General features: G+C 39.4%; 1 protein-coding gene across 3 annotated transcripts in view; it reads left to right on the top strand.

Moving 5' to 3' along the window:
* Positions 1-13,129, top strand: part of LOC149538756 (uncharacterized) — a 288,434-nt gene that overhangs the window by 144,787 nt on the left and 130,518 nt on the right. For all 3 annotated transcript variants that reach the window (XM_089800082.1, XM_089800083.1, XM_089800081.1), the window contains one exon: positions 2,874-2,925. In XM_089800082.1, coding sequence (XP_089656208.1) covers positions 2,874-2,925 — 52 coding nt within the window. The remainder of the gene's footprint in view (positions 1-2,873; positions 2,926-13,129) is intronic.

Below are 13,129 nucleotides of genomic sequence, written 5' to 3'. Positions count from 1 at the left end.
GCCATTGACCAAGGTTAGAGTTCTTGATCGTGACTATACAGTAAGGAATGCTTATCATTTTTCTTTCAATCCACATGTGGAGGACTTGATGAGGCGCATGTGTGGATTGGCTTGGAGATTGTACCATTCATTATGGAATGAAGCTCTGCCATCTTCAGAGGATGGGACTAGAGATTGCAAGTGTCCGATAGAGGTGATTATGGAAATTTACTTGCAGGGACACGAGTCAGTTTTCCATCATTCTGTTAGTTACTTCTAGATCACAAAGGGTCATGCAAATACAGGGTTATCGGGTACATTTGTGAGAGTCCAACAAAGGTTGGATACAATTATGGGCTGCAGATACCTTCAGTGATTTATATCTCTCCATAGCCCATGAATGGGTGAACAACTTGCTTTGGGACACAAGTATTGACAAAGTTAGCATTGTAGTTCGGGTTGGTTTCATTGATTGGATTCACCACTTCTGTCATGGTGAAGATGAGGTTTTAGTTGAGCTGCAAGAGTTTGATGATCTTCATGGACCTATTTTGATTTTGAGGGATTACTCTTGTGTAGGGAATTGGATAGTCGGTATGATATATGTCCTTGTTCCTTTGAGGGAGGTGAGATAGGTTGGCCTTTCGAGTTTCTCTCCTCTGGGTTGTTCACTCCTTCAACACCTATTGTTGGATTCCCCACCATTTCCAGCATGTTGGCATGGTGATTGTGCCAGTTTGATAGGTATTATCATCTTCATTGGCATAGGTATTACAAGAGTTGGTTGGTGATAATAGGGACATCACACAGGTCTTCACTCAGAATCTAGGTGGAGCATTCCCATAGGTGGTTACGTATCAGGAAGTTGGGTGGAGTGATTTGGTACATACCTTTCTTGATAAAGGTTGGCATATCATTGAGCACCTGTCACCACTTGATACTAGACATGTATGTGTTTACAACTAAAGTGAGTTCCTTAGTTGGATAGAGAAAAAAATCTCCTATTATAGTAGAGTATGGTGGGTTGTCCAAATTGACTATGCACGTGCGATGATTTAGGATCCTGGTATTCAGTTGATTGGTACATTGGTCCATGTTAAGTTTCTTCAAACTTTATGGGTCGGAAATGTTTATACTAGTGTAGTACAACAAATGGGTAGAGCACCGGTCTTGAGGTGAATAAAGTATCCAAGCATTTGGTTTTAGTCGATAGATGCATATCATTTGAGGGCAAGCAACCTCTAGGAAGGGAGGACTCTAATGTTCCCTTTTCTAGGCCAGTAATTTTTGATGTGTCGTTAGCCCATTTTGCCTTGGTCTCATGGGCTAATTGGGACTTCTCAAGGAATTAGATTGAGTTTTGGCCTAAACAGTTTCAGTTTCCAGCCTATCAATGTTGTTCAATGGGCTTTCCAGATACTTACTATTCATAGTGGGTCAATAGGCTCAACATTCATGACATTTCAGTGTTGGAATTGGTGTGTCGTTGTGACCTTTCCAATGAGCTATCACTCATGTTTATCCGAGTCCATCGAATTATTAATTTTAATGCTGAAAGTTTTGAATTGTTTATTAATAAAGTGACTTTAAAACATAAGTCATATTATTAATATCACTTTAAATTATTATATAAGCACTATATTTTCTTAAGTAGGAAAAATGATATTTTAAAAAGAAATAAAGAAACAAAGAAAGGAATGTGAAGAGTCTCCATGTTGGGATTCAAAGAAGAAAGATGTCTCATTTGCAAGATGCTTGGTTTAAACTCTATGTTATTGGATTTCTTCGCTGTTGAAGATTTCTGGAGAATTCTAGGAAGCTTAAGCTTTCGGCAGCTTCGATGATGGAAAAACCCTTAAGCTTGGAGGCAGTGGATGAAAACCCATTGTTTGCTAGAAATATCACACAGGTATCTCACTTGTGCTTAAATCTTTGTTTTCTTATTACCAAAATGACTATAGTTTTTGTGTTTGAGATTGGATATTGCTTTGTTCCGTTGAGGGATTTTTAAAACAATATCATTTTCAGAATATGTATTTTTTTAGCTGCATATTGCTATTCCTTGAATGAATGCGAAATCTTTTTCATGAAAATCTGTTGTCAAATATCTGTATTGTGTTTTGGAGAAAAAATGGGGAAAAAATGGGGATTGGGATACTTCAAAAAACAACTACTATCTGATTTTCTGGCATTTTGGAGAGGAATATAAAATATCACTTACAACTCACAAGCTCACAAAGGAATTGATTGAGCATAAGGTTGAGAGGTTCGAGGATAAACTGCTTTTTTTGATAAATTGTAATTTAAGAATTAGATTGTTTTTTCTGATAAACTGCAATTTAAGGATTTGTGTTTGTGGTTGGGGAAGATTTAGCAATCTGATTCAGATCAGATCACTTATCAGTGGTATACACAGCCCAATTTCTCCATGACATTTTTGCAAAAAAAATGCATATAAATGACTAATACAATCTAGATTCTATAGTTATTATTTTCTTGATTTATTAGCCTCTGTGAATTGCATTGGAATCTATGCATGAGCTTGCCTTGACTTTTCTTCAAGCCTACAGAAACTAGGATTTGGTGCAATTGGAATTCCTTTGCTCATTAATAGTTATGGGAAATTTTAACGTTGTTAATATAGGTTTAAATTTCCTGGCTAACATTTGTTTTCATTAGTCTTAATTTGAAATGAAATGTAATGCGGTCAATCTATATCTTGATAGGCTGCTATCAAGAACATTAAATTCCTTTCTACTTTTTCTTTCCTGCATTGTTTTTTGGCCGAAGGAAATTTTTTGACAAACTCTCATCTCCTATTTTATTACCATGTTTTTGTATAATTTATAGCTTGGACCAGATGGCTGAGTTCATTTTGTTAATGTTGTATACAGGTACTTTCTCTTGGATACAGGTGCTAGTGGTTTGGGAATTTGTCAAAAACAGGTCAGTGCATTCCATGGTTTATTCTTGCAGTTGTTATTGGCATATATAATGTAATTGGTATTATTGCAAATTTCTCTCAATTTATGTATATCTGAAGCAATAGCCTTATTCATTTTCTTGTTATAAGGATTTAATTTTCGGTGTTCTTTGATCAAGTTTTGGCACTCACCAAGAATGTCTTGATCAAGCTTTGACACTCACAAGAATGTCCCCTTGACACTTACCAAGAATTTCCTTGACCAAGCTTTGATACTCACCAAGAATCCCCTTGGTCAAGCCTCAACACTCACTAAATGCCCTTGACCAAGCTCTAACACTTGCCAAGAATGTCCTTGATCAAGCTTATTTTGGACCAATCTCAATGCTCACTAAGATTGCCCTCCAACAAGCATGGCTTGTATCCATCTCGACGCTCACTTAGAGGGCCCTTGATTTGACAATTATTAAGAATGTCTTCATCAGGTTTGACACTCATTAAGAATGTCCTTGATTTGATCTTCATTTGTATCTATTAATCTTCTATCGTCGAACGACCTTTTCTCACTTTTTCTTATAAGACTCGATTTACTTTTATATTGTACTTGGTAATTGATTTTATAGTCTCTCCTGTGACATTTCTCTTTAAATTTAAAACAGAAGCTGGACTCCATGTCAGTTGATATCCGTCAATCTTCTGTATTATATATCTGTAATATATATAGATATATATTGATCTTGTTTGGAGTCGATGACTATTATAAGGTTTGCCATAGGCTTTTCTCTTAATGTGCTTGCTGATGTAATTGATTCCTCTTGTTTCTGCTAGGCATAAATGCTGTGGTAAGATTGAATGCTTGTCATACGATTACTGAAGATTAAAGATGAACTTTTTTACATTAAATTATTTTTCTGTATCTTCATATGCAACCTTGTATATGTCCAGTTTGATAAGGTCTTTCTTTTCGTCTTCATAGCCTCCCTTCAAACAATTGTAAGGCTAATCACAAGTTTGGTACATGGAATTCAGAATTTGTAATGACCCTCTCTATAAAAGCCACAGAAACCCTCAAACTGAACTTAGGAATTTTGTCAAACACTTGGCGTGTAACAGTAACAATATTCAGAATATGGTAATTTCAGATTTGATACTTTCAGAATATAATCACAGAATTACAATATATATAAAGCCATTGAACTATATTTCAATTACAATGCAATAAATTATGAAATTATTTTATTACCAATTCTGGTCTGATTATTACAATGACTGTATGACAGCAAATTTACCCAAAAATTGACATATATTTCAGAATGCAAGAACCTGGTTTGAAGAACTATGGAAGAACACCACGTTTTGCTGCAGATCGTTGATGAAGACCTCCAACTGCACCCCCAAACTGTCCTTAATTTGCTGCTGCTGCCCAAACTAGCAAGGCCGTACCAGGCCGTACCTATACGGCTGCTGAAATAAAATAATATTAGGGTTTTGGGACCCCCAAATGCAAGGAAAATGGGCGCCTAGGGTTAGGTAGTAACCCTGTAAAACCATAAAAAATAACTCCAAGGGGTTGAGGAGATATGAGCAATTATGTGGTTCCGAACCCTGCTTTGCCAATTCTGAAAATGCACTTATTCTGTCTTCAAACTCTTGTCAAATGCTTCTCCAATGATAGGGCAAATCTGAAATCCTTATTCCAACCAAAAACAAACCCTAACAACGAATTCTCAATAAGCTCCAATGAGATGGCTGAATACCAACTCCAATTATGCAACAATTCAGGTAATATTTCACACCCTCAAAGTCGCCAATCCAAGGGAGTGATTCGTTCCCAAAGATCGAATAATTTGCAGATCCAAAGTCCACAAATGTCTTCACAATGAAGAAGTAGAAGAGTTCTCCAATCCAAGCATGTCCAAATGAGAGGCCCAGCCCTCTATTTATTCACTTTTCTAAGAAGTTGCTAGAACTTCTAGAAACATCCTTTATAATTTCTCATTATAATGCACTTTTTTTATAATAAAGTAATTTTATAAAATAAAAAGTGCAACTCAAATTAAAATTATAACATGTGGGCCCCAATATCACATAATGATAAAATATAACCTCTTAACACTTCTTCAAGAGCAAGATATGACTATCTGATCCGCAGAATTGACTCTCTTTCCACACCTTTTGCCTACGAGAGTCTGGAATAGGCAAATCCATGATCAATGCCATGTCGAACTAAAGAGGGGACATTACAGTCCGCCCCTCCTAAAATTGCTTGGCCTCAAGCAATCTCAACGCTGGGTGCTGCAAAATAGCCTCCCCCTCCCAAGTAGCATCCTCAACAGGTAAATCTTTCCACTTAACCAAGTATTCTCTGATCACCCTTCTACGAAGCTGCTTTTCTCTGCTCTCCAGGATGGATTCTGGTACTAAAATCAATTTTCCCTCATCGTCTAAAGGAGGTAATACTGCAGAAGGCACCACATTCTGACCCAACGCCTTCTTGAGGCGTGACACATGAAACACATTGTGCACTCTCCTGTCTGCGGGAAGCTCCAACTCATAAGCCACTTCACCAACTCGCCTGATAATCCTGAATGGTCCATAATAGCGTGGCTTAAGTTTCTCTGCCCCACTCTTCTTAAGAGTAGATTGCCTGTATGGCTGCAACATGAGGTAAACCATATCATCTACCTCAAAACTACGCTCAGTTCTCTTCTGGTCTGCATACTGCTTCTGCTGGTTCTGAGCTCTTGCAATATTGTCTTTGAGGGTAGCAACTATATCCTTACTCTCCTGTAATAATTCACCTGCACTGGGTACCCGGCTGTCGCTCAACAACAAATCCAAGAAACTAGGTGCTTCATAACCGTAAAGTGCCATGAAGGGTGTCATCTGTATAGTCATATGATATGTAGTATTGTAACAATACTCGCAGAGATATATCCATCTGACCCAAGCTCGCTGCTGAGCTGCCACATAATTCCTTAAATACCCTTCCACCCATTTGTTCACAATTTCTGTCTGACCATCGATTTGTGGGTGATAGCTAGTGCTGGGTGTAAGCTCCATGCCACATAACCGGAATACCTCCTGCCAAAAGTGACTCATGAAACGGCTATCCCTATCACTCACAATGTTCTGAGGCAAGCCGTGCAATCTGAAAACCTCCCGAAAGAAAACCTCTGCCACCTGAGCTGCTGAATGTGTAGTGGTGATAGGAAAGAAATGAGCATATTTCGTTAATCTATCTACCACCACATAAATACAATCTCGTCCTTGTACCTTGGGCAAACCTGTGATAAAGTCCATGGAGATGCATTCCCACTTCCTGTCGGGAATCGGAAGTGGCTGTAGGAGCCCTGCCGGATAGCTGTGTTCTTGTTTGTTTTGCTGGCAAACAAGACACTCTCGAACATACTGCAAAACATCAACTTTCAGCCCTTTCCAAGTGAACCGCTCTCGAACTGACTTGTAAGTCTTGAAGTACCCGGGATGGCCTGCTGTCGGTGAGTCGTGAAGTGCTCTCATAATCAGTTGCTTAACCTTCGATCCTGGGACCAGGTAAATCCTGTTCTTGTAAATGATCAAATCATCCACAAGTGTGTATCTGGTATCAATCACTGTTCCCTCTACTATATCGGAGGCCCATGTATCCCTGGCATACTCTGCTATAATCAAGTGTCGCCAATCCTCTGATATCTGAACCATAAGAGTGAGGTGTGGCCTTCGAGATAGAGCATCTGCAACAACATTCTGAGTTCCCTTGACATATGAGATGTCAAAATCATATGCCTGCAACTTACTTACCCACTTTTGTTGGCGATCATTCAGGTCCTGCTGTCCCAAGAAATGCCTCAGACTGTTATGATCAGTTTTAATACAAAAATTGCTACCCACAAGATATTGTCTAAATTTGGCCAAAGCATGCATGATGGCCAACATCTCCTTATCATATATACTGAATGAACGCTTAGGGCCTCTGAGCTTCCTGCTCTCATAAGCTATGGGGTGCTTATTCTGCATAAGTACAGCACCTACTCCCTCTCCAGATGCATCACATTGAAGCTCAAATGGCTTCGTGAAATCAGGTAATGCTAGAACTGGGCACGTAGTCATTATCTCCTTAAATCTCATAAAACAGTCCTGTGCGTTCTGAGTCCACACAAATTCCCCTTTTTTCAGTAAATCTGTCATGGGAGTTGCATGTCGTGAGTAGCCACTGACAAACCTGCGATAAAAACCACATAAACCAAGGAACCCCCTCAACTGTGTAAGGTTCTCTGGTGGAGGCCAATCAACAATAGCGCGAATCTTTTCAGGATCCATCCGCACTCCCTCTGCACTAATGATGTGTCCTAAATATAACAGCTCGGTCATCCCTAAGTCACATTTGGACTCCTTTGCATACAAGGACTCCTTCTGTAGAATGCTCAACACCGTCTCCAAATGCTCTAGATGCTCCTGCCATGATCGGCTATAGATCAAAATGTCATCAAAAAACACCAGCACGAATTTCCTCAACTGATGGTGGAAAACTCTGTTCATAGTGGACTGGAAAGTGGCAGGTGCATTGGTCAGACCGAAAGGCATGACTACAAACTCAAAGTGCCCACAATGACATCTGAAAGCAGTTTTCTCAATATCCTGTTCACGGACTCTGATCTGGTGATATCCTGATCTCAAATCAATTTTCGTGAAATAACAGGCCCCATGCAATTCATCTATCAACTCATCAATGCGAGGAATAGGATACCTGTTCTTAATGGTTCTCTTATTTAATGCCCTGTAATCAATACACATCCGAAACGTTCCATCCTTCTTTTTTACCAAAACAACAGAAGAGGCAAAAGGTGACTTACTAGGTCGGATGTGCCCCATAGCTAGCAACTCCTCAATGGTCCTTTCGATCTCATCCTTGAGTCGCTTTGGATGTCAATATGGTGTGACCATGATAGGTTTAGCACCTTCCTCCAGTTCAATAATATGCTCAATACCTCTGTCCGGTGGCCTGCCTGGTGGAATCTCACTGAATACCTTTTCGTACTTAATCCTCAACTTCTGAATATCAGGATGATATTCCGCCTTATGTTGCTCCTCCTGTGTAGGTATCAAAGTACAAACTGCTGCCCACTCTATATCATTATGCCTAGTTAATCTCTCCAGCCGCCTAAATGAGATAGTCCTGATGTCTCCATTACGGATAGCCTTTAGCACATGAATCCTACCATTCATTTCGAATTGTATCTCCATATCCTCTAATCTCAGGGTAACCACCTTCAATGAATGTAGCCACTGCATCCCAAGTACTATGTCCATGTCACCCATGTTGACCACATGATAATCCGCCTTAAACTCATAGTTGTTCAAGCGCAAAGGTAAGTCTCGTACCATCCTGTCACAACGAAGAGTGTATCCATCAGCTACCTTGACTCTTAGTCCTTCGAACTCCTCAGTAGTGAGTCCACACTTCTCTACAAATCGTGCATCAATGAAATTATGCGTGGCACCTGTGTCCAACAATGTAATAACCTTCTGTCCAGCCAAGACTCCCCGAAGTCTGAAAGATCCCTCTCTCTGGATACTAGACAGTCGTGCTTCCTGTAAATGTAGCTCTGTTTCCTGCCTTTGCCCTGCACTGTCTATCTCCTGCTCTCCCTCTGCTTCATCAGGATCCTCATCATGATGTTCTGAACCATCTGAATCTGTGCCTTCGTAATAAGCCCACATTGCCCGGTTGGCCTTCCCTTTTGGCCTCATAGGACAGTCATGGCCGTACTCATACGGGCCTTTGCAATAGAAGCATAGCTTCTTCCTACGCAAGTCATTAAGTGTCTCCTTGTCCAGCCTCTTACTTTCTTCCTTAGGTAGCTGTGCCTCTCTATGAAAGGGTTTCCTGTCCTTATCTTTTCCTGAAGGGAAACTCTTTGCCTGAAATTTATTTTTAGAAGCTGAAGAGGAATCCATGTCACGAGCTTTCTTAATGGCTTCCTGCAAAGTGGGAGGGTTGAGAGCTTTAATCCACCCTCTCAACGAATCAACTAACCCATCCATAAATAAAACCAATAGCCTTCGTTCAGATACATCTGTTACTAACACTGCAAGTTTCTGAAACTCTGAAATGTATGTTTCCAATGAGCCCCACTGTTTAAGCTGGGCTAATTCCTTGAAATGGAGTTCTGGATCTTTCTTATCAAAACGTTCAATCAGTCTCTCCGTAAACTCCACATATGAGGTAATGTGTGCATGACCCATAGTGATCATACCATGATGCCACCATTCGTGTGCTAACCCATCCAGGTGAATTGCTGCATACTTAATAGCTTCTTCCTCAGACATAGGATTCAGTTGAAAGTATGTGTCAAGCTTTTGAACCCAAGCTCTTGCTGTAGACTTCCCCGAGCCATCATAATATGGTAACTGTAGTTTTCCTACTTTCTTTCGTAGCTCATAGTTCTGAGTCCTGTCTTGTCCACGGGGCATATGCTTCATCCGCACATCCATATACTCTCTAAAGGTGATTGCAGCTGTAAAATCTGGTCCTCTTGCTTCCCAATCTCTCCTCAGCTGATCCTGTATGTCAGTGATCTGGGGTTCTGGTACCGGCTGCTCTGGAGCTCTAGGAAGGAACGTAGGAATCATAGGCCTCGAACTTACTGTCCGAGCTTGCTGGGGGGCATGATCGAAACTGTTCCCAATTTGTTCGCCTCCATTATGTCTCTCATCCTGATTATTCCCATTCTGATTGTGACCATTCTGATTATTTCCTCCACCTATGTTAGCGTTCAACCCCATTTGTCGAGCCATCATCTGCATCATAAGCTCCATTCTCTGATTCTGTTCTTGTGCTCTTTGTTCGGCTAATCGCTGTCCCTGTGCCAGGGTGTCTAATAACTGTAAAAATCTTTCCTCTTGCGGATCTGGACCGGCATTCTCGCCTCTATCCATATTGTAGTCGCAGTCTTGATCAAAAAATACCTCCCCTGTGTCTGTATGACTGGATTCTATGTCCACCTGGATAGATGAGCTAGACTGTTCGCTCTGCAGGTCAGAAATCCTATCTTGTCTTGCTTTGGTATTGCGGAAATTATAAGCCCTTTGTCGCATGCTCTGATTTTAGTGTTTTGACATTTCGTCAAACACTTTCCCTCCTATCCAGCTGTTCCAAATTCCCTATAAGACCTCCACAGGATGGCAGGACTTATAGCTCTGATACCACTGTAATGACCCTCTCTATAAAGGCCACAGAAACCCTCAAACTGAACTTAGGAATTTTGTCAAACACTTGGCGTGTAACAGTAACAATATTCAGAATATGGTAATTTCAGATTTGATACTTTCAGAATATAATCACAGAATTACAATATATATAAAGCCATTGAACTATATTTCAATTACAATGCAATAAATTATGAAATTATTTTATTACCAATTCTGGTCTGATTATTACAATGACTGTATGACAACAAATTTACCCAAAAATTGACATATATTTCAGAATGCAAGAACCTGGTTTGAAGAACTATGGAAGAACACCACGTTTTGCTGCAGATCGTTGATGAAGACCTCCAACCGCACCCCCAAATTGTCCTTAATTTGCTGCTGCTGCCCAAACTAGCAAGGCCGTACCAGGCCGTACCTGTACGGCTGCTGAAATAAAATAATATTAGGGTTTTGGGACCCCCAAATGCAAGGAAAATGGGCGCCTAGGGTTAGGTAGTAACCCTGCAAAACCATAAAAAATAACTCCAAGGGGTTGAGGAGATATGAGCAATTATGTGGTTCCGAACCCTGCTTTGCCAATTCTGAAAATGCACTTATTCTGTCTTCAAACTCTTGTCAAATGCTTCTCCAATGATAGGGCAAATCTGAAATCCTTATTCCAACCAAAAACAAACCCTAACAACGAATTCTCAATAAGCTCCAATGAGATGGCTGAATACCAACTCCAATTATGCAACAATTCAGGTGATATTTCACACCCTCAAAGTCGCCAATCCAAGGGAGTGATTCGTTCCCAAAGATCGAATAATTTGCAGATCCAAAGTCCACAAATGTCTTCACAATGAAGAAGTAGAAGAGTTCTCCAATCCAAGCATGTCCAAATGAGAGGCCCAGCCCTCTATTTATTCACTTTTCTAAGAAGTTGCTAGAACTTCTAAAAACATCCTTTATAATTTCTCATTATAATGCACTTTTTTTATAATAAAGTAATTTTATAAAATAAAAAGTGCAACTCAAATTAAAATTATAACATGTGGGCCCCAATATCACATAATGATAAAATATAACCTCTTAACACTTCTTCAAGAGCAAGATATGACTATCTGATCCGCAGAATTGACTCTCTTTCCACACCTTTTGCCTACGAGAGTCTGGAATAGGCAAATCCATGATCAATGCCATGTCGAACTAAAGAGGGGACATTACAGAATTCGTCCATTAGATCTGCTTATAACTTCTTTCTTAGCTCTGCTATAAGTTACTTATGGGTCTGCCTTAAAATGTCTACATTCACTTCTTGTGTTCCTCAAGAGAATCCTCTAATCTGACTTGATTTTTTTGTATAAGCTGTATTTTCTGTTTGGTGTATACCTTTAATTAATTTCTTTCTTTGTTGACTAGAATAATTTATGTTTTAACCTCTACCCTGATACCACTGTTATGTCCCGTCTGATTAGTTTGGGATATCGGGACAATTACTTAACTTTTCCTACCTACTCTATCAAATTCTTCTTTGTGAGCCTTACATTAACTCCACAGCTGGAAGGTCACAGCAATATATGACTATTCAATGACAGATTGCTCTAGAAACAACTTCTGCTTCCATTCCCTTGCACTTACCCTTAGCCTTGCAGCTTATTGTTTGTAACGACCCTTGTTATCATCTTCCAATTTATGTTCCTTTATTTTGACTTTTCCAAGGTTTAACATCTAGAGATTTGTTGAACGGATGGCTAATTGATTTATTCACTCACATTAACATTCTATTAAATAGTTTGCAAGCCATTATTATAGCTTATTTGAGGATTATATGTATTTCCATCTATTCACAGATAATTGATAAAATTTGCTCAAGTTCTTCAGTTTTCTCAATATTTCTAGTGGACATTTGCAAGCTCATATATTACAAACCTTATGAATTGCTGGCTCATTTCTTTTGCAAATTAGACTTATGAAAAGCAGTCAAAAACTAACCTGAAATAAGCACAAATAACAGTGTCTACGCAGCACCAGAAATTATTGAATAGACCTCTTTCAGATGTTTCTAGATGTATGTGTGTGTGTGTGTCTATATGTATATATGCTGATTGGATAATTGCTGTTTGCTTGTTGGTTCAATGCTATTTCCTGAAGAGTTTTCTTGGATGCTGATTTGACAGTTACCTCTCTTGTGCTGATGGATATAACGAGTGAAATTAATGGTTTGATTTGTTTGGGGCTGAGGAATGTGTTTGAATGTTCAAACCAAAGTAACGAGACTTGGATAGAGATCGGACTTGGCAAGGGTAACTCGACTCGTGACCTAGCTCGGACTTACCTGTGACTTGGCAATGACTCGAGAAAGTGATAAAACCCTTGAAATTTAGAGATTTTTTAAATTTAAATCAATTCCATGCACCCATTATTGAATAAAGATTAAAGACACAATAACATCATAAAATAGAAGGTAATTTGATCACATGCATAACATACATTGATTACGTAACTACAAAGTTAAAAAATTTAAAAATCAGCCGAGTCAGATGAGTCAGCCGAGTCACCTAAGCGAGTCAGCCAAGTCACCTAGCTGAGTTAGCTCAGTTGACCCACCGAGCCATGGTCATGGGTCATTTTAACCTGACTGAGGTAACTTGACTCGTTGACTCAGACGAGTCGCTTGACTCATGGCGAGTCTCGTTACTATGGTTCAAACTAGTAATTGAGTACCACTGGCAATATCTCCTATTGTAGACTCAGATGGTCTAAGATAGATAGAAGCAATATGATGAGATATGTTTTGAACACCAAGTATCAAATAATAATATTCCTTCAATATATACCCTTCCAATATCAATTTATCAAGACAAATTTTATAAATGAGTCTAATAAAAAATTGTGAGGTATATGAATATTTGTGAGATGAGTAGCAGGTTAGTCTATTACCCGAGTTTCCGTAGGACAATAGGTGGTGCAAGGACTCACTTGGAGGTTCACAAAGTGTTGTAGGGACTTTGAGTCGTTTCGGGCATTTAC

This window comes from Cupressus sempervirens, chromosome 9 (genome assembly GCF_028749045.1).
Source record: "Cupressus sempervirens isolate cs-2001-9-10 chromosome 9, ASM2874904v1, whole genome shotgun sequence".
Taxonomy (NCBI): Eukaryota; Viridiplantae; Streptophyta; class Pinopsida; order Cupressales; family Cupressaceae; genus Cupressus; species Cupressus sempervirens.
The sequence above is the reverse complement of the archived record's forward strand: the minus strand, read 5'-3'. Positions and strand labels throughout refer to the sequence as shown.